This window comes from Aquila chrysaetos, chromosome 11 (genome assembly GCF_900496995.4).
Source record: "Aquila chrysaetos chrysaetos chromosome 11, bAquChr1.4, whole genome shotgun sequence".
NCBI lineage: Eukaryota > Metazoa > Chordata > Aves > Accipitriformes > Accipitridae > Aquila > Aquila chrysaetos.
In genome coordinates this window covers 16,511,095-16,529,193 of record NC_044014.1, presented here as the reverse complement: position 1 = coordinate 16,529,193, position 18,099 = coordinate 16,511,095, and the positions used below count along the sequence as shown (strand labels likewise).

At 68.7% G+C, this 18,099-nt stretch overlaps 4 protein-coding genes across 6 annotated transcripts; 1 reads left to right on the top strand and 3 right to left on the bottom strand.

Annotated features, from left to right (window-relative positions):
* Nucleotides 1-193: 193 nt before the first annotated feature.
* Nucleotides 194-4,156, top strand: MORN4 (MORN repeat containing 4). The gene is made up of 5 exons (XM_030031281.2): nucleotides 194-317; nucleotides 2,203-2,300; nucleotides 2,433-2,547; nucleotides 2,634-2,743; nucleotides 2,896-4,156. Exons 2-5 carry the CDS (start codon nucleotides 2,234-2,236, stop codon nucleotides 3,042-3,044), a joined length of 441 nt encoding a protein of 146 aa, XP_029887141.1. The 5' UTR covers nucleotides 194-317; nucleotides 2,203-2,233; the 3' UTR covers nucleotides 3,045-4,156.
* A 72-nt stretch (nucleotides 4,157-4,228) lies between these two features.
* HOGA1 (4-hydroxy-2-oxoglutarate aldolase 1) lies at nucleotides 4,229-7,787 on the bottom strand. 2 transcript variants are annotated; one of them, XM_030031277.2, is made up of 7 exons: nucleotides 7,479-7,784; nucleotides 6,253-6,381; nucleotides 6,049-6,176; nucleotides 5,801-5,935; nucleotides 5,533-5,629; nucleotides 5,229-5,362; nucleotides 4,229-4,655 (listed from the first exon to the last, which is right to left on the bottom strand). In XM_030031277.2, exons 1-7 carry the CDS (start codon nucleotides 7,705-7,707, stop codon nucleotides 4,506-4,508), a joined length of 1,002 nt encoding a protein of 333 aa, XP_029887137.1. In that variant the 5' UTR covers nucleotides 7,708-7,784; the 3' UTR covers nucleotides 4,229-4,505. The 2 variants fall into 2 exon arrangements, with proteins under 2 accessions (XP_029887137.1, XP_029887140.1); XM_030031280.2 differs by lacking the exon at nucleotides 5,229-5,362 and having other exon boundaries at nucleotides 7,479-7,787.
* A 768-nt stretch (nucleotides 7,788-8,555) lies between these two features.
* On the bottom strand, nucleotides 8,556-12,377 carry ANKRD2 (ankyrin repeat domain 2). The gene is given in 10 exon segments (XM_030030548.2): nucleotides 8,556-8,754; nucleotides 8,843-8,941; nucleotides 9,223-9,321; nucleotides 9,459-9,557; nucleotides 9,790-9,888; nucleotides 10,045-10,152; nucleotides 10,341-10,502; nucleotides 10,587-10,700; nucleotides 11,051-11,185; nucleotides 11,187-12,377. Coding segments are annotated over 10 exon segments (1,155 nt in total). The 5' UTR covers nucleotides 11,322-12,377; the 3' UTR covers nucleotides 8,556-8,649.
* Nucleotides 12,378-12,491: 114 nt separating this feature from the next.
* Nucleotides 12,492-17,913, bottom strand: UBTD1 (ubiquitin domain containing 1). Of its 2 annotated transcripts, none has more exons than XM_030031406.2 (3): nucleotides 17,693-17,913; nucleotides 13,529-13,756; nucleotides 12,492-13,298 (listed from the first exon to the last, which is right to left on the bottom strand). In XM_030031406.2, exons 1-3 carry the CDS (start codon nucleotides 17,757-17,759, stop codon nucleotides 12,913-12,915), a joined length of 681 nt encoding a protein of 226 aa, XP_029887266.1. In that variant the 5' UTR covers nucleotides 17,760-17,913; the 3' UTR covers nucleotides 12,492-12,912. The 2 variants fall into 2 exon arrangements, with proteins under 2 accessions (XP_029887266.1, XP_029887267.1); XM_030031407.2 differs by lacking the exon at nucleotides 17,693-17,913 and adding an exon at nucleotides 13,946-14,446.
* Between the last annotated feature and the right edge of the window lie 186 nt (nucleotides 17,914-18,099).

Here is an 18,099-nt window from a genome sequence, read left to right as displayed (position 1 = left end):
GGAGCGGCAGCGCCCCCCGCTGCCCTTCGCAAAGATGGCGGCGGGGCGGGGGCGCGGCCCCTCCGCCGACACGCCCGGGGAGGGGAGCGCCTTGCCCCGCACAAAGATGGCGGCCGGCGAGGGCGCGCCGCGAAGCTGGCCAGTCAGCAGCCGCGTTGCTAGCGGTTGCCGTGGAGACAGCCAACGGCGGGCGGGGATGGACGCTCGCGGCGTGGCACCGCCCGGCGGGGCGGGAGCCTGGCAGGGGAGGTGCCCCCGCCACCGCCCCTCGGCGGGACCCCGGTGGGGAGCGGTGCGGGCGGCGAGCGCGGAGCCAGGTGAGCGCGGACCGCGGGTCCCTGCGCCGCCCGGCCCGCCCGCACCGCCCCTGGGCAGGCACCGGGCCTGCGGGCATCCCCACGCGTGTCCCGGTGGGGCGTGCCTGCAGCGCCCGTGGCCGCATCAGCCGTGGGTGCATGGACCCGGTGGGGCGTGCCTGCAGCGCCCGTGGGCGCATGGACCCGGTGGGGTGTGCGTGCATCGCCCCGTGGGCGCATGGACCCGGTGGGGTGTGCCTGCATCGCCCGTGGGCGCATGGACCCGGTGGGGTGTGCATGCATCGCCCGTGGGCGCATGGACCCGGTGGGGCGTGCATGCATCGCCCGCGGGCGCATCAGCCGCGGGTGCATGGAGCCGGTGGGGCGTCGATACAGTGGGGCGTGCATGCGTCAGCCGTGGGTGCAATTGCCACCTCTGGGCACGCTGCCCAGGTGGGGTGTGCGTGTGCCCCCCGTGGGTGCGTGGCACGGGCAGGGTGCGCATGCATTGCCCGGGGGCGTGTGGCCCAGCTGGGTCGTGCACCCCTCGCCCCCCGTGCGTGGCTCCAGCCCGTGGGTGTGCGGCCTGGGTAGGTCGTGGGCTCAGAGCTGGAGGTGTGCGCGGCTCGGGCTGTGCTGCACGCATCGCCCCTGCTTGCTGTGGGTGCGGCGTGTGCAGGGCTCTGGCGTGGGTGGGTGCCAGTGGGGGGACATCCAGCTGCTGGGCAGGCTGGGTTGCTCACAAGGGCAAATGCTGCCCGTCCGCCAGATGAAGTCACAGGTCCAGGCACAGGCCGTGCTGGTGGAGGGAGCCCTCCCCTGCAGCAGGCGTTAACAGCCCCTGGCAGCACCCTCTCCTCCTGCTGGCACTGCTGGAGGCCTCCCGAGAGGTGCTGGGCAGGCTGCAGGCTGGGCAGCCGGCGCTGAGCCCCTGGTCTCTGCCATCAGCAGAGAGCACTGTTCAGTCGCTGCCGGCTTGGCTGAGGGCCATATCTCCTCTGGACACAAAGCCCTTGCAAGCTCCCTGCTGTGCTCCTGGGTGCTGTGCCTGGCTGGTTAGCGTGGCTCAGCACCCATCTCTCCAGGGACGCGCAGCCCCGTGTGAGCAGGGGTACCCCCTTTGGAAGCGGGGAGCCCCCTCCTGCCACAGGCACTGCCTGAGCCGCACCAGGAGCCGCTGGAGAGGCAGCACCCAGCCCACCTGTGGGGCTGTCTCCATGCTGGTGACTTCCATGTGTGCTGGGGTGAGCTGTGCTGCGTGGCAGCAGCTCTGGGGTTGTGCAGGCCTCCGGGGGCTGCTCGCTGTCAGCAGGCAGGTTTGCAAACCCTGGGCAGCCAAGCAAAGCCCTGGAGCCCCAGGGTCCTCTCTCTGCTGTTCCTCTTAGGAGGAGCAGCCACTCCATGCCCGGGGTGTGAGCCAGGTCTGCCCATCCTTGATGCTGGAGCTGGAAGCCCCACAAGCTCTCTGCTCCCTCCCCTGAAGAGCACAACCCAGCAAGCGTCTCCTCTCCAAAATGCCTGTTTCTTTGTGGGACTGCCCCAGCAGAGCTGAGGGCAGCCCCTGGCCTGAGCCTGCCACCAGGGAGCTGTGCCAGAGGCAGCCAGCTCCTGCCACGCTCTTCTTCCTGCCGCTCACTCACGTTTCCCGGGGCTGTGACCCCCATGGGCTCACATCACCCTGAGCCCTGCAGGGGGGCGGGCAGCAACCCGAACCTGGCGGCTGGGGTTTCAGAGGCAGGGCAGGGTGGCCGTGCTCCTGGGGTCACCTCCTCGTCTGCAGCGTGCCCCAGCAGAGCCGTCCCCGGGGCAGACGTGTGCCTCTGTGAGCCAAGGGGATGCGGGGGGTCTGGGTGAGCCGGGCTGCTCCCCCTGCCCAGCAGCCACCTTCCGCACTTCTCCCTGCCAGCTCTTGCCCTGCGCTGCCGGAGGCTGTCACCATGACCCTCACCAAAGGCTCCTTCACCTACTCCAATGGGGAGGAGTACCGTGGCGAGTGGAAGGAAGGTGAGACGGGGCAGGAGGGGATGGTGCTGCCTGCGCCGGGGGCCGAGCAGCCCCCACGTACCTGCCCAGCACCATGCTGGGGCAGTCCCTGCCTCCATCCGTTCAGTGCTGCCCATTTCTGCCCTTGCCTAGGTCGCAGGCACGGTGTCGGGCAGCTGACGTTTGCCGACGGCACCGCTTATGTGGGGCACTTCGAGAACGGTCTCTTCCACGGCTGCGGTGTGCTCACCTTCTCCGACGGCTCCAGGTGAGCGTGGCACCCCTGCATACACTCCCCCTGGGCATCCCAACTTGCCGTGGGGAGCTGCTGCCTCAGGAGCTCCTCCTGTGCAGGTACGAGGGGGAGTTTGTGCAGGGCAAGTTCAATGGCGTCGGCGTCTTCACCCGCTGCGACAACATGACCTTTGAGGGCGAGTTCAAAGGCGGGCGCGTGTACGGCTTCGGTGAGTGCCCGGCAGCACGGTGCAGGCAGCCGCAGCCCCGCGCGGCCCCTGTTCAGCGCGGCCCCATCCAGCGTCTCCCGCTCTGTCCCTCCAGCCCCGGCCCCGGTGGGTGCTGCTCCCTGCCCCTTCACTGCCAGCCCTTCCCTCCCCAGGTCTCCTGACCTTCCCTGACGGCTCCCACGGGGTGCCCCGCAACGAGGGCTTCTTTGAGAACAACAAGCTGCTGCGGCGGGAGAAGTGCCCGGCCGTCATCCAGAGGGCCCAGGGTGCCTCCAAGTCTGCCCACAACCTGACAGCGTGACGGTTCCCCGCGTCCCCTCCCGCCGCAGTGGGGACCCCCCCGCTGGGCACTGGCCGGCCCCGCCGGCCCCGGAGCAGGGATGTGACACTGCTGGGTGCCCCCCTGCCCTCCATCCGCACCAAGCCCCCCTCTGCTGAACCCCCAACGCTGGGGGGGACGGGGCCCTCCGCTCTCCACCCAAGTGCCCCAGGGCAGCCGTGGTGCCTTCTCTCTCTAGCTATAGCCCTGGCACCTGCCGGAGCCGCAGGGGACAGGGTGGCCGGGGCTCGGCCCCTCTGCCCCCCAGGAAGGCTGTGGACCACCAGGGCTGCTAGCCTGCTGCAGAGGATGGAGCAGGGGTGTAGGGGCTGGGGCTGGGCCCTGACCCCACTGCCGGGGTGCCTTGGCCAGGGGCTGCTGGCTGGACCACATGCCCACAGAGGGGCAGCTCCTGGCCCGCTTTGCTACCCTGGTCCCAAGGCAGGGTGGGTACCCCAGGCACCCCATGGCCTGCACTCTCAGCTCTGGGTGACTGGCCATCCCCCCGTGTGCCCTGGCCAGGGCGACATGGTGCCTGCGGAGGACCCAGCCTGCTCTCAGGACCAGCTGGTGGGCTGTGTTCCCCTCATCCCTGTGCCAATCCAGTCCACCCACTGCCTTGGGGGCATCTGCAGCGTCATCCCCACCAAGGGAGACCGGGGGATGCCCAGCCTGGCCCATGTCCACTGCATGCTGGGGGAGGGCAGGAGCGATGGCAAGCAAGGAGCAGGGTCAGCCGGAGCCCGGGATGAGGGGCACGAGCAGGGCTGCATGGGGTGCCAGGGCTGGGCAGGGCGGGCGGGGATAGGGGCATGGTGAAGGGGCAGGCAGGGTGGGCAGGGGGCACACAGCTCCCCATCTTGCTCCCCGCACACATCCTTCATCTCCCTACTGCGTGCCCACCTTCACCCGCAGTGTGGTCTGGCTGGCCGCGGCGTGGGGGTCCTGGCAGCCCTCGCAGCCCGGTGGTGGGCTGCAGGGGCCGTGCCCTCCCTGCCGGTCTCTGCCCGCACCGGTCCCGTGCCTTGCCGTGACCCTGCCTTGTGCTGCTGCCTGCATGGGCCTCAGCTGAGTAAACCACGTTGCCAAACGCCCGGGCTGTGTCCTTTTTGGCGGGAGCAGGGACCGGGTGGGGGGCTGCTTGCGCAGGCAGGACTGCAGACAGAGCGGGGACAGCAGGTTTATTCCCAGCTCACGGCACAGGGATCCATCCCTTCCCAGGCGGGGACGGCAGGACCCCAGGGGCTGGCAGGGATGCAAGGGTGGCCAGGGGGTGCTGGGTGTCCCCCATACCCACTCTGCCCAGGGCAGCCCTGTCCAGCAGGAAGGAGTGAGATGGGTGGCTTTCTCCTGGCCACGTCCCAGTGTCCCCACCACAGCCCCAGCTCCCGGGGTCCCTGGCTCCCACGCCTTTCCAGTGCGGGAAGGGGCGGGGGGGAACCCTCACAACCAGCCATTGGCACTGAAGATGCCCCTCAGCTCCTCAACCTGGGGGGAGCTCAGCGGGGCCAGGGGTGCACGGCAGGGACCCCCATAGTAGCCGAACCACTCCATGGCCTTCTTCAGTCCCGGGATCCCAAACCGGCGGGTGACCTGTGGGAGAGAAGGCGCGGGGGCTTGCCGGCTCCCATGGGACAGGGTGACACGCTTCATGGACCCAGCTCCTGCTGACCCTGCTCCTCGCTCGCCATCACTCCTGCCCTCCCCCATGTGGGGCTGCAAGGCCGAGCAGGGTGCAGGGTGGCTTCAGCGCCCCCCATGAAGTGCCCACCCTGGGGTGGGGGGCAGAGCATGGCCATGCCGGGGAGCATCCCTGTGGCATGGTGGGCTTTTTGCAGCAGGGACGAGCCACCCCACGGTGGGGTGGGGGGCCTGGGTAGGAGCAGCTCTTCCCCCCATCACTGCCTATAAATAGGCGGCAAGGCTCCTGCGGGGGGTCAGGCAGGTGCCCGCTGCCAGTGGACACACTGTTCCTGGCACGGTAGGGCTGGCATTTCCCACCCCAGCCCGGCTTGGCTTGCTGGCCGGTTGCTGTGCCATCCTATTCCCCCTGGACCACCGCTCCACCCCCCGCAGCCTCAGAGACCTCCATCCTTTGCCACCCCCGGCTCTGCCATGGCCCAGCACCCCCACCCCTCAGCATCCCGGGGGGTGCTGCCTGCTCACCGCCAGGTTGGGCTCGATGAGCCGGTGCTGCAGGTCGCGGGCCTCCTGCCAGCGCCCCTCACGGCACAGGCCGTCCAGCTGGCACAACGCGGCCCCCAGGACGTTGGCAAGGGCACAGACCCCCCCAGAGGCACCTGGGGGACACCAGGGCACGTCGGCAGCCAGGTCGGCACGCCGTACCCTGCCAGCACCTCCTGGGCATCGCCGCCCCTCGCCTGCCTCCCCCTGCCCGGCTGCCAGTCCCCTCCAGTGCCCCCAGGGCAGCACCCCGTGGCCCTGGGCAGGCGGGGGCAGCAGCACCTACCCAGGGCGTAGCTCGCCAGCAGGAAGCCGGCTGATCCCGCCAGCACCTGGAAATCCTCCTGCCGTGTCTTGTGAACCATCAGCCCCATGCGAGTGATCTGGGGAGAGACATGCTGTGCCCTGGGGCAGGCATCACCCCGTCCCCCTGCTGCAGGGCTCCTGCTGGCACCCCCGGGGTCCGGGGAAGGGCCGCAAGCCCCAGCTCCCCATTCCCAGCTTGGGGCCAGGTTTGGTGGCAGCTAGCCCAGGGAAAGCCCTGCCCCACTCACGTCCCCACCGCTGTCCTTGATCCCAAGGATGTTGGGGTGCTGAGCCAGGGTGAGGACAGCCTCCAGGGGCAGGTCCAGGCCGGTGTTGGCGGGGACGCTGTAGAGCACCACAGGGATGGGGGATGCGTCAGCAACCTGCGGGCAGCCAGGCAGAGCTCAGCAGCTGGGGTGGGTCAGAGACATGCGGGACACGCTCCCCATCCTGCTGCCCCAGCTGGGGCTGCCAGCGGGCACCGGGCATGGCTCACCTCTGTGTAGTGCTGCACCAGGGCAGCGCTGGTCATGGCCCCCCGGTAGTAGCAGGGCGTCACGACCAGTGCCACATCAGCCCCCGCCTCTGCCATGCTGACCGTCAGCTCGATGGTGGCCTGGGTGGCTGGGGAGAAGGCAGAAGGGTGAGGGATGCCCCGGGGGTGACACGTGGCCCCCACGCTGCCCGTGCAGGCACTCACATTCGCAGCCTGAGCCGGCCAGCAGCAGGCGGTCCCTGGGCAGAGCCCGGCGCACGCAGCTCACCAGCTCCAGCCGCTCGCGGAGTGACAGGTAGGGGTACTCCCCATTGGAGCCCAGCACCACCAGCCCTGAAACACAAGTATGGGGAGGGCAGGGCTCTGGCACAGGAGCAGGGTGCCCACAGGGCGGCCGATCCTGCCCTCTCCACACCCCACTCTGAGGTGGACACCAGGCACCCAAGTGCCTCTTGGGCCAGGAGGCTCCCGCAGGTGCCCCGCAAAGCCCTGGGCTCCCCTACAAAGGGCACATGTGGGGTATGTGCCCCCCAGATGGGAGTGCCCACCCGCACTGCGCTGAGCACCGGCAGTGCCATCCCTTACCCAGGCACCCTTATGTGTGCCATGCACGCACTATGTGTGCTGAACACAGCCTGCACGCCTCCATCCCCAGAAACTGCCCCACACAGCACTGCTAGCGAGGCATTTATTGGTGCCTGCAGCCAGGCTGTGCCGCCCTGTCCCTGGCTGGGGCACACAGACCCCTTCCCTGGGACCCTGCCAGCACTAAGGGCACAGGCAGGCCAGCTCCAGCCCAGCACTGCCAGGCTCTGCCGCCGCATCCAGGGCTCCAGGATGCCAGGAGGGTTGGGTGTCCCCATCATCCTCTCTCCCTTCCTTGCCCCTGGGCACCCAGACAGGACTCTGCAGCCCACAGTGTGCCCTCTCCTGTCCTGGTCCCCACAGCCCTGAACTCAGAGCCTGGTCAGAAGAGGGGAGACCCCAGGGCACATCACTGTGACCCCCAGCCTCTTCCTGCAGCCCCTCTCCTCCCATCCAATCCATCCTGGGCAATCAACAGATATGCATCTCATGGCGCTGAATCTGTGTGAGTGTGCATGGGTGTGCAGAGGGTAGGCGCAAGCCTGCAGCTGCATGTGGAGGATGTGTGCAAGCCTGCACACGTGTGGAGTGTGCATGCAAGCATGCACTGGAGTGTGGCAGGGGTGTGCAAGGACACACGCATGTGCCTGGGCTGCCTGGGCACTTGCCGTGCAAAGGGCCCCAGGTGGGTCACGCAAGGGGCTGCCAGTCCCAGAGCAAAGTCCAGCTGGAGGCTGAGCACCCTTGGGAAGCCGGCAGGCTGTCTGCCCGCTGCTGCACAGCCCCTGCGGTGGGCAGGGATGTGGCAGGAGCCTGCATGGAGTGGGGCGGTGGGCAGCACTTACCTCGGAAGGGGATGCTGGCATAGCCGCACAAGTTTCCCTCCAGCCGGGCATAGTCCACCTCCTGTGTGGCCGAGAACGGGGTGGTGAGGGGCGGGAATATGCCCCTGAGGTTCAGTGTGTGCACTGGTCCCGGCTGGGTGCTGAGCCCCCGGCGCTGCCCAGGGGCTGCCCGGCGCAGAGCTGCCAGGGCAGGCCGGAGGGGTGAGACGAGGCGGGTGCTGAGCGCCATGGTGGCTGGGTGCTGCCGCCGGCCCCGCCGCCTGCCCTGCCGAGGGGCTGTTAATGTTTGACGGGGCACGTGAGGGACCCGCAACCCGGCTGGGTGGATGATGTGGGGGGGTTGTACCGGGTGAGCTCAGAATGCTCTCCCCTCCTCCAGGAGCTGGCTGCAGGAGCTCAGCACCCCTCCGGGTGAGCCCCGGCCACCCCAGCTGTGCTTTCCCTTCCGCTTGCCAGCCCTGGCAGCCATCCCTCTGCCACCTACGGGGCCGCGCTGCAGGGCCAGGGAGGGAGCAGGCATTGCAGGGAGTCCCAGGGCTGTGGGCAGGGTTTGCCTGCTCTGGGTGCTGGTATAGGGTCTCCTGTAAACAGGTGAGTGGGAGTGTTTCAGGGTAAGGAGTAATGAGCACTGCACTCAGCAGAAGTGACCCAACCTGCAAAGGGGCCACCGTATCCCCCCGGGGATGGCTTCAGTGGAGAAGGCAGGAGAACAAGCAGCCATCCAGCCCTGCAAAGTGGCTGCCCGGCAGGGGTATGACTGCTGCTCTGCAGCGCAACCCCAGCCTCCAGCACAGCGTGGACCCGGGTTGAGCTGCCCTCGATGTAGTTTTCTGCCCTGAGCTTGCCCAGGTGGGACTTTGAAGCACTGCGATCAACCAGGGCATCTAGCAGCGAGGACTCCCACCATTGAACCACTTGTGTCCTGTCCCCATGGTGTCACTGACACTTGAGTGCATGGGCTAGGAGGCATGGCAAGTCCATGCTGCCCGATAACCCAGTTCCCTGGATAACCCAGCTTCCCGAGCCCCATCGCCCCTGGCACAGGCCGCCCAGCCCCACAGCCCCCTGGAGCTGAACGCTGCTCTTTGCTGGCTTTTATTGACATGGACAAGTCTCAGCTGGATCCTGCTCCTTGGAGCCGAGCCCAGCCCCTGGTCCCTGCCCGGCACCGTCACGCGGGGACCTCCATCTCCCCCTGAGGCTGCTCCTTGGTCTCCAGTGCCTGGCGCGTGTCCAGCTGCCACTGCTGCACCAGGTCTGTCGGGGTCTTGCCAGCCTGCAAGAGCGGGCAGGGAGAGGCTGGGGCCAGGGCGGCGCGACATGGTGGGGCAGCAAATGGCCCTGGTGCCGGCCCCCCTGCCCACCTGGTTCTTGGCCATCATGTCGGCCCCGTGCAGGAGCAGCATTTTGATGATCTTGTAGCGGCTCAGCCGTGTGGCGTCATGCAGCGCCGTGTCGCCTTCCTGCAAGAGACGCAGCCTGGCTGGGGATCGTGGTCCAGTTCCAGGGACAGGGACCCCCTGCCAGTCCCCGGCACTGCTCCCCGGCTCCCCGCACACCCACCTCCCCACAAGAACAAGGGGGACGGTGCCTGCCCCAGCTCAGGCCCAGCGCCCCGGGACAGGGATGCGTGTGTATCCGGACATGCCCTGCTGCAGGTGCTGGGAGCCCTTGGGAGGAGTCAGCCAAAGGAGGGGGGATCAGTGTTTCCCCCCAGTGCTGGCTGTGCAGCCACAGCACTCACCCTGTCTGGGGAGTTGATGTCCACCCCACAGTGGATGAGGTGCTCCACAATGTCAGGGTGCCCAGTCCGGGTGGCCACGTGGAGGGGGGTGCTGAGCAGCTTGACAGGGAGGGAGATGGACATCAGAGGGCATCAGCACCCACCCCTGCTAACCCAACACAGGGCCAGCCCTGGACCCTCGGGGCACGCCTATGCCCCTGGCACAGCCCTGTGCCCCCAGGCTCTGCCCTGCACACCTTGTCCTTCAGGCTGAGGTCTGCCCCGTGGTCCTGCAGCAGCTTGACGGCGTCCAGGTGCCCGCCCCGGCAGGCCCAGTGCATGGCGGTGCAGTCCAGCTGGGCACACAGGGCCACGTCATGGCAGGGGACACTCCCACCCCGTGTCTGTCCCCCACCACCCCAGCTGGTCCCCGTGCCCTGGCTGAACTGGCAGAGCCCTGCCGGCAGCCACCTTGGAGGTGGGGACAGCACTGCCCTGCTCTGGGGACCCCAACCCTGCTGTTGCTCCAGCTGCGCCATGCCCAGAGGCTCAGACCAGCACGGAGCTGGGGGCAGGATCTGGCCTCACCCGGTCCCTGAAGTCAACAGTGGCCCCGCTGTCCAGCAGCTTCTGCAGGATGTCCGTGTGTCCTTCCAGTGAGGAACGGTGCAGGGCCGTGCGGTGGAACTGGGGGGATGAGGGACCACATTGGCGGATGGATCCAGCCACCCCTGGCCCAGCCTGGGGGTACCCCAGCCCCGTCCCGGGGGTCCCAGCCCCTGCCAGCGGGGCATGGCAGCAGGGCATAGGTGGGGGGTGGCCAGTGGCCGTGGGGGACGCTACCTCATCACACGTGTCAGGGGAGCCACCGTCTGCCAGAAACTTCTCGATGACACGCATCTTGCCCTGGACGGCGGCTCGCAGGAAGGTCTCCGGCTCCACAGGACCCTCCTGCCGGCGGGATGGGCTCAGGGCTGGGGCATCACAGGGGTGCAGGAGAGGGGACAACACGGGACCCCCCTGCCCTGCTTCCCCAGGGAGGTACCCAGCTGGCAGGGTGAGCCAGGGGCTGGCCTGTGGGGGCTCCAGCCCCTGTCCCAGCAGCCCCTCTCCCACACCCTGGGACCCCCCAGACATACAATCTCCAGGGGCTCTGGTGGTGGTGAGGGCTCGGGGGTGGCTGCCCGTTCCTCCCTGCGCTGCCGGCGCTGCTTGCGGAGCTCGATGAGGCGCTGGATGCTCCCCACGTCAATGATCTCCCGCCGCAGGTCCACTGAGCTCTTCCGCACCCGCTCCTGGCCCTGGGGGGGGGGGGACACAGCACCCCGTTTGCCTTCTCTGCGCCCAGCCACCCTCCGGCCCCCCCACGCCCCGACCCCCCTCACCTTGACGGCCTCGAGGCCCCGGTTCCTGGGGCCACGGCGTTTCTCCTCCTCCAGCTCGGGTGTGTTCATCCGCTCCACGGCCGGCGGCTCCCACGCGCCATCCTCTTTGAGTCGCTGCATGGGGACGGGGGGGGCTGCATGGTCCCAGCCGGGCATGGAGCAGCCCCACCACCTCCATCCCCAGCCCGCTGGTAGAGGTGGCTCTGGGCAGCCCTTGGGCTTGCGCTTGCCCACCTGCCCTACTTGGCAAGCTGGGCACCTGCCTGCTGCTCGACTCTGACCCATGGGCAAGAACTCTCAGGTTGGGAACCTGATGCCCCTGAGAGCCCTTGGCCACCTTGCTGCATCCCCCGGGATGGCAGGGTTGGTGCGAGCCTCCTCACATCCGAGTCCCCAAGGATGGACGCAGCGCAAGGCAGGTCTCTGCCGCAGCCTGGGCAGGTCCCCCTGCCCTATGGACCCACCTTCTCCTCCTCCTCCTCCTCCGCCAGCTTCTGCTCGATGAGCTCCTTGGCTCGTTGCACTTCCAGCTCCATGTTTGCCTGTGGTGCACAGCCCTGCGCAGGATGCAGCCTCTCCTCCTCGCCACCACGGGCAGGGAGTGCCCAGCCCTGGCTCCCGGCGCTGCCGGCGACTCCGCTGGCCGCGGGGCTTTATGCCGCCAGCCCCTCCGTCCCGTGGCCCAAGGGCACTAACAGCTGTGGCTGCTCCACATGACTGGGGCAGCTTTGCCATGAGCTCACCCTCCTGCTTTCTGGTGGCTCTGGCTCACCTCCACAGCCCCGCACCCTCTTAAAGAGACCCACTGCCCCCCAGACCCCCGTGCTGGGTGTGGGGAGCTGGGGTGTACACAGCCTGCAGCAGCTGGTCCAGAGAGGCTCAGCAGAGCAGGGACATGGTCCAGGGTCACTCCATGGGTCCTGTGCCTGTACCACCCACCCTGGGCAGCCGTGATGCTCCCCATGGCTCCCATCACCCCATTCCCATGCAACTAGATGCTACAGCACCCACCGGCATCGCCCAAGGCTTCCTGGCACCCGGGGAGGGGGTTGCTGCCCATCCCAAAGGGAGGTGATGGGGCCTCCCCAGACCTCTCGGCCAGCAGCAGGCAGCACGTGATGCCAGAAGCCACAGTCCCTCTGAGCCGCTTTGGAGGATGACCTCAGGTGCGGAGCGTCCCGAGCAGTCCTGCCAGGGTTCCCGGTGGCTGCCCAACCTCCCCTGCCATGCACGGGCAGCCTGGCAGTGGGGCTGGCCTCACGTGGGGCCGGCAGGCAGAGCCGGCAGCTATTCCCGGCAGCAGGAACATTGTTCAGCCCCCCCTGGGCTTTGCTCTCCCCCTTTGTAAGATGAGGCCAGCGCTGCCCTGTGCTGGGACAGTTAATGCGCTGGGCACCAGCCCCCAGCACAGGACCTGGCAGAAGGACAGATGGGGACATGCCACTGTCACCCTCCTGGGCAGTTCCGAGGGCCACCCTTGAGTGCCCTGTCCCATGGGTGCCACAGCCTCTGGAAAGGCACCGTTTTCACCAGGACAGGCAACAGTGGCCACAGAGGTGGCCCTGGGACCGTCCCCCTCCATGGACTGTCCTGCCTGGCCCCAGGGCACACACAGGCTGAAACCTCCGGAGGGGAAGCACCAGGAAAGGGATGCAGTGGCCCCACACTAGCAAGCAGCCAGGATGGTAATGGGATGATGCCAGCAGTGCTGAGGAAGGGTCCAGGCAGGCAAAGAGCTGGGGCTGGTGGGACGGGGTCGGGGTGGCACTGGGGAGCAGAGCTGGGGGACCTGGGCTCTCCCTGACCACCCTGTGCCCATCCTGACATGAGAGCAGATGCAGGACAGGCACAGGGACCTCCCGTGGCTGTGGGTGACAGCTCCCCAACCTACCCCATGGACAGAGGAAGGATGAAAAGGCTTTATTGATAAATACAGACTATGTACAGAGGGGAGACATCTCCACCCAGCCCAGCACCCTGGGGCCTCCTGGCCATGGGGAGCTGGAGCCCAGCAGGTCATGGCCTCTCCCCACCAGCACAGCCCAGCAGCGGGGCCCTGGCCGTGCCAACCGCCCCAGAGACATTTGGTCTTGAACCTTCTGCAGCAAACGCAGCGCGTGCCTGTGTCCCCAGCCAAGAGGGGCCACCGCAGCGGCACAGCCCCATGCAGACCCTCCTGGGGGGTCACCCGCGTGGTGGGCAGCCTCGGGGGTGAGCAGGGGCTGCCCTGGCTCCGGCAGGGCTGGGACGCGGCACAGGGCATCCCCAGAGGTGCCGCTGCCCCCCCAGCTCCACGCCCTCTCCCCGCAACCAGTGCGGGGGTGGCTCAGTTCCTGGGCGGCAGGGGCTGGTTGACGATCACTTGCACAACAAAATCCTTCTGGATCTTGGTCTCCTGCAGCCGTGTGCGGTCAGTGAGCAGCTTGCCCGAGAAGAACCAGCGCTGCCAGGCCAGGTCAATGCCCTCCTGCACCTGCAGCTGCTTCTTCAGCTGCCCGATGGTGTCGCCCATGCTGGCGCTGAGCCGCAGGTCCTTGCCGGTGGAGAGCCGCACCTTGAGGGCGAACTCCCGCCGGGCATTGGGCAGGGGCTCGGCTGGCTCCGCCATCTCCTCCTCACTCCGCTCCAGAATCAGGTTGACGGGAGGTGCCAGGCAGTAGACAGGCAGCTGGTACCGGTTGCCCAGCTCATCGTAGCACTCTGTCAGGGACCCTGGGGACGGCAGGGTGAGATGCCGTGGGTGGTCACCCCCATGGACCACCCAAATGGGGACAGGGCCACCCCAGGCAGCGGGGTAGAGCCTGCGTTGCCCCCTTTGGTTGGGCTGAGCTGCGTGGATGGCAGCTGGGAACCCCTTTCCTCTCCAACCTCGGGACCCCCATGTGCCCAGGTATGCGGCACTCAGCACCCACCCTACCCGCACCCCCGGTGCCGTCCCTCACCGTGGGGCAGGGTGATGCTGGCTCCATCGAGGATGGCCTGGGCCAGGCTGTGGTCGTTGGCCTCCACGGCATAGGCAGCTGCCTTCAGGGCATCCCAGATCTCCTTGCGGCCCTCGAAGGCAGGTGCCGTGTCCCAAAACTCATCCCGCTTGCTGCGCAGCTGCCCATCCGTCATGGGGTAGTCGCTCTTCCACTTGGGACGCTCCTTCTTCAGGGGCTCATTGCGGCCTGGGGAGGGGAGGGGATGCTCAGCCAAGGGACGGGGCTCCCCCTTGGGCCCCGAACCCCCCACCTCCCCATCCCCACAGGTTCCCGGGGACCCCGGCACCATGCACAGTGGTGTCCGAGGGATCGCCCTGCCCAGCACAGGACAGTCCCCAGCACAGCCAGGGGGAACTCGGCTAAAGCTAGCCCTACCCAAGATCCCACTGGCTGCATAGCAGCTGCCCCCGCCAAGTGACATCCTTTGCCCCCAGGAGGGACAAGGGCTTTTGCCCCCATGCTAGAGGGACCAGCCCCTGCCCCACAGCGTGGCTGCAGGGCCTCGGGGCCCTTTGAGGCAGAGCAGTATTTATAGCTTAGGGAATTAGCCAGGAAATAAGCTGGTGAGTCGGAGCGGGAAGGGGATTACGGGGGCTGAGCTGCAGCCCTGGCGGGGGGGGGGGGGGGGGGGGGGGGCAGGACTTCACTGTCCTTTCTGCCCACCCCGAGACGGAGGGAGCAGCTGTGAGCAAGACAGCAGGCAGACAGCGTCCAAGGCATCAGGGAGGCAGAGGGCATCGCTGGGGTGGGGGGCTGCCAGCCCGCAGCAGCCCCAGCAATGGGTCAAACTGAGCAGGCTCTCCATGAAACAGCCCCCAGAACACCCAGCAGCCAGCAGTGCCCAGGGGTCTGGGCCACCCCCATACCGCCCTGCCCTCCCTACACTAGGCTGCAGCCCCGTGGGAACAGCCCCATTCCATCGGCCCCACGGCTGGGACGGAAGCGTGGGGCAGGAAGGAGCTGTTGTCACTCCCAGCTGAGCTGGGGACAATGAGTGACAACAGCTCCTTCCTGCCACCCCTCTCCCTGGGTCAGCCAGCCAGCACCCTTCCTGCAGGGACGGGACATGGGGGATGTGGAGCCCCAGCCGGGCAGGAAGGATGCCTGTGCCCGCACAGCAACATAACAGGCAAGGCGATGCCACACGCCCCAACTGCCCACCACTGCCAGCTGTGGGCTGAGCCACATTCCCCAGGCAGCTTTTCCTGGGCAAGTGTGCGGTGACACAAGGTACTACATGACCTTTTTTATTTTTTTGTACTAACCCTTTCCCACCCCATCCGAGGCCACTGGAACCAGCACAGCACCCCGCTTTCCCAGCAAGGCCCAGCCCAAAGCTGGGCATTACACATGGCACCCACCCCGGGAGTCCCCACGGGGCACAGGAGCTCAGCTACCCCGGGGCTGGACACTGAGCGTCCCTGATGGGCAGCAGCCTGCCTGCACCCACATCCCCAGAGGAGCGAGGGCAGTCGGCTGCAGCCAGCGCTGCCGATTCAGCAGTCACGGTGCCGGGCAGGAGGGATTTGCAGTACCGCAGGACAGAGCAAGGTCGGAGGCAGCACCTGCCCCAGGAGGGTGGCGGAGCGGTGGCCACGGCCAGCCTGAAGGACACGGCCAGGACCCCGTCTCCACACTATCTGTGGCCACCAGGCCGGGGCACGCATCCTCACAGCTGGGACCGTCATCCACAGCAGGACTCCCGGCTGGCACCATCCTCCCGGCTCCGCTCGTGGCAAAGGGAAGAGGCTGGCCCAGGGGAGGCAGCAGGATCGGAGCCACAGGGCCTGGCCGTGGCAGGGAGTGGGGACAGGTTGCGGCTGCCCCATGCAGGCAGGCGTGCCCCGCAGCATTGTCCAGGTAGGCAGGGGCTTAAGTCCCTATTTATTGCTGCCGCCCAGCTGGGCCCCGCAGCCTCTAATCACCTCCTGCCGCTCTATTCCTGGCCCCTTGTGCAACTTCTCTGTGGCGGCAGCACCACCGGACAGGTCCGGCTGCTCGCTGTGCTCGGACTCGAGCCAACAGGATCTGGCTGGCAGCCTGCCTGCCTGCCTCCTGCCCTGTGCCTGCAGCGCCCTGCCTGCAGCTCAGCCCCCCCCCCCCCCACCACAGTGCCCCAGTTTGGGGACCCCCAGGCAAGAGGCTGTGCCCTGGAGGCTCCCTTGCCCCGGGGCTCACTCCCTGCCTGGCTGGAGCCCTGGGGAGAGCCAGGCAGCCCCAGCCGGCGGGTCCTGGAGGCCGGCTTAGCCCCAGAGGAGTTGCCAGCCAGATGGCACACGACACCACTTCCAGCAGCGCTGCCTGGTCCCCTCCTGGGCCAGGCAGGGTTGGGATGCTGCGTGCCACCAGCATCCCCTGCTCCTCCTGCTGCGGCAACCTGGCCACCCCGGGGACGATGCTGTGACCTACTGCAGGGAGCCCTGGCAGGACCCCTCTGCAGGGGGCCACAGTGAGGCCCAGCCAGGGCAGGAGCCAGGTGGGCTGCTTTAGCAGGGCCCCCATGGCAGCAGATGAGGGCAGGCAGAGCACCCCTCCCCACCTATGGCAGGTCCTCACGTGCTGGGACCTGCCGGCCCAGGGCAGTGTCCCTGTGCTGCAGGTGAGGGCAGCTGCAGCCTTGCTTCATCCTCCACCACCTGCTGAGCATCTCCCACGGGCTGGTGGCATCACACAAGTGGAGGCAGAAGCCAGCCTGGGCACCCCAGCATTGGGACAGCCTCACTCCCCCGGGAAGCGACATGCTGCAAGAAAGTGACAGCAGCTGCCTGGGGTACAGGGGTATCAGGAGGGGACCATGACCCATCCCAGGAGAGCCTGGCAGGGAGTGAGTAGTGGTGATGGAGACAGAGGCTCTGCAGCCGGCTGTTGCCTGGCACAGGAGGGGAGCACACGGATCCAGACATTGGGATCCGACCCCCCCCAGCCACAGCAGCCCTGAGTTCCGGGGCAACGGCCCTACAACCCCACCGAGCCGAGCGATCACTCGGCCGGGGACCCCAGGACTGACACCCACAGGAAGGCACCTGCACCCCTGCGGGCCAGAGCGTGCCGAGGTGGGGGGCCGCAGCCCCAAGGGGAGCAGGGCTGCCAGCCCCATGGGGGGCCATCACCCTAACCTGAGCCAGCAGGGCATCCCTGGAGCTCCACACGGTGGGGACGGCTCCCCACGAGCAGTGGGCACAGCCAGACCCGGCAGCCACGGCACCCTGCACGCGTTGCCGGAGCTGCGGGCACCATCCCACGGGAAAACCTCCCTCCCTCCCGCATCCCAGCTGCGGGCAAGGGCCGGGGCGCCCCGTCCCCGGGCACACGCTTCCTGCTCCTCCTCTCCCGCCGCCTACCACCGCTTTGCCATAAACACGGTAATTACCGGCTGCGATCACACCGGCCAGGGAGGCGGGCGAGGGGAAGGCAGGGGTGATTCACCCCGCAGGCCCCACGTCCCCTCCGCCGGCCGGTAGCCGTGCCCATCCCCGTGGTCTCCGGGACCCTCCAGGGCAGCATCCCGGGGAGGTGCCTCGTGTCACCCGGGCATTGGGCTGCCGGTAACTCCCGGGAGCCGCGGGGCTGCACCAGCCTCCCCCCCCCCCCACCGCTCCCCACCCGCTCCGCGGCCGGGTCCCCGGTACCTCGCGAAGCCCCAGGGGAGCGGGAACAGGGTTGCGCCCGTCGGCAGCAGCCCGGTGTACGGGCGGCACCGACCCCGGGCAGGGACCCAGCGGTTTGCAGGACGCGGCGTGCCGGGGGACACTGCCGAGCCCAAACCGGGGGCACCCCCCAACCCTGCAGCCCCGCCGGACACCCCTTCCCCGGGAGGAGCCGGGGACCGGCAGGGCTGGGCAGGACGCGCCGTGCACCCCAGCCCTGACCCCGCAACCCCCCCGGGGCGCCAGGACGGGAGCCGCGGTGCCTGCCAGCTCCCGGGGCCGCGCACCCCGGTGCCCGGGGAACCCCGAGAGCACAGAACGGCTCCCGAGGGTGTGCATGGGACAGCCCCCCCCGCGCCCACGGACTGCGCCCCTCCGGTGCCCACCGCAAGGGTACACGGGACCCCCCCCCCGGTGCCCGCGATTCCGGGGAGTGCCCGGGCGGGACGGCCCCGGCGGGCCCGGCCCCGCTCACCTGCTCGCTTGCGGGGGTTCCCGGCGGCGGGCCGCTCCCGGCGCTGCCGCCCCACGCAGCCGCCCATGGCGGGGCTCAGCGGCGGCGGCGCTCGGCATGGGGCCGAGCCGACTCCGCGCTGCGCCCGACCGCGGGGCCCGGCGCCGTTCAGCCGCGCCGCCCGGCTCTGAGCGCCGGGGCCGCCCCGCCGCCGGAGACACCCCGCGCCGCGCCGCGCCCCGCCCCCCCAGGTGCGCATGTGACCGCCCGCACCGGCACCGCCACCGGCACCGCCCACGTGCGCGCGCCCGCTCCCGCAGCGGGTTTGTCCGCTCCGCCCCGCTCCGCCCCGCCCCGCCGTGCCGGCCCCGCCCCCTCGCGGCCCCGCCGTTACCCCCCCCCCCCCCTCCCGGGGCGAAGTGTGGCGG

What these genes read in the sequence shown, in the direction of transcription:
- MORN4 (XM_030031281.2), top strand. Translation starts at nt 2,234, where the DNA reads ATGACCCTCACCAAAGGCTCCTTCACCTACTCCAATGGGGAGGAGTAC. An exon ending in CCGTGGCGAGTGGAAGGAAG is followed by an intron (nt 2,301 to 2,432) that starts GTGAGACGGGGC and finishes GCCCTTGCCTAG; the next exon opens with GTCGCAGGCACGGTGTCGGG. An exon ending in ACCTTCTCCGACGGCTCCAG is followed by an intron (nt 2,548 to 2,633) that starts GTGAGCGTGGCA and finishes CCTCCTGTGCAG; the next exon opens with GTACGAGGGGGAGTTTGTGC.
- HOGA1 (XM_030031277.2), bottom strand. Translation starts at nt 7,707, where the DNA reads ATGGCGCTCAGCACCCGCCTCGTCTCACCCCTCCGGCCTGCCCTGGCA. An exon ending in GGCCGGCTCAGGCTGCGAAT is followed by an intron (nt 6,177 to 6,252) that starts GTGAGTGCCTGC and finishes CCTTCTCCCCAG; the next exon opens with CCACCCAGGCCACCATCGAG. An exon ending in TGGTGCAGCACTACACAGAG is followed by an intron (nt 5,936 to 6,048) that starts GTGAGCCATGCC and finishes GGCTGCCCGCAG; the next exon opens with GTTGCTGACGCATCCCCCAT.
- UBTD1 (XM_030031406.2), bottom strand. Translation starts at nt 17,759, where the DNA reads ATGGGCGGCTGCGTGGGGCGGCAGCGCCGGGAGCGGCCCGCCGCCGGG. An exon ending in GAACCCCCGCAAGCGAGCAG is followed by an intron (nt 13,757 to 17,692) that starts GTGAGCGGGGCC and finishes TCCCCTCCCCAG; the next exon opens with GCCGCAATGAGCCCCTGAAG. An exon ending in CAGCATCACCCTGCCCCACG is followed by an intron (nt 13,299 to 13,528) that starts GTGAGGGACGGC and finishes TGCCGTCCCCAG; the next exon opens with GGTCCCTGACAGAGTGCTAC.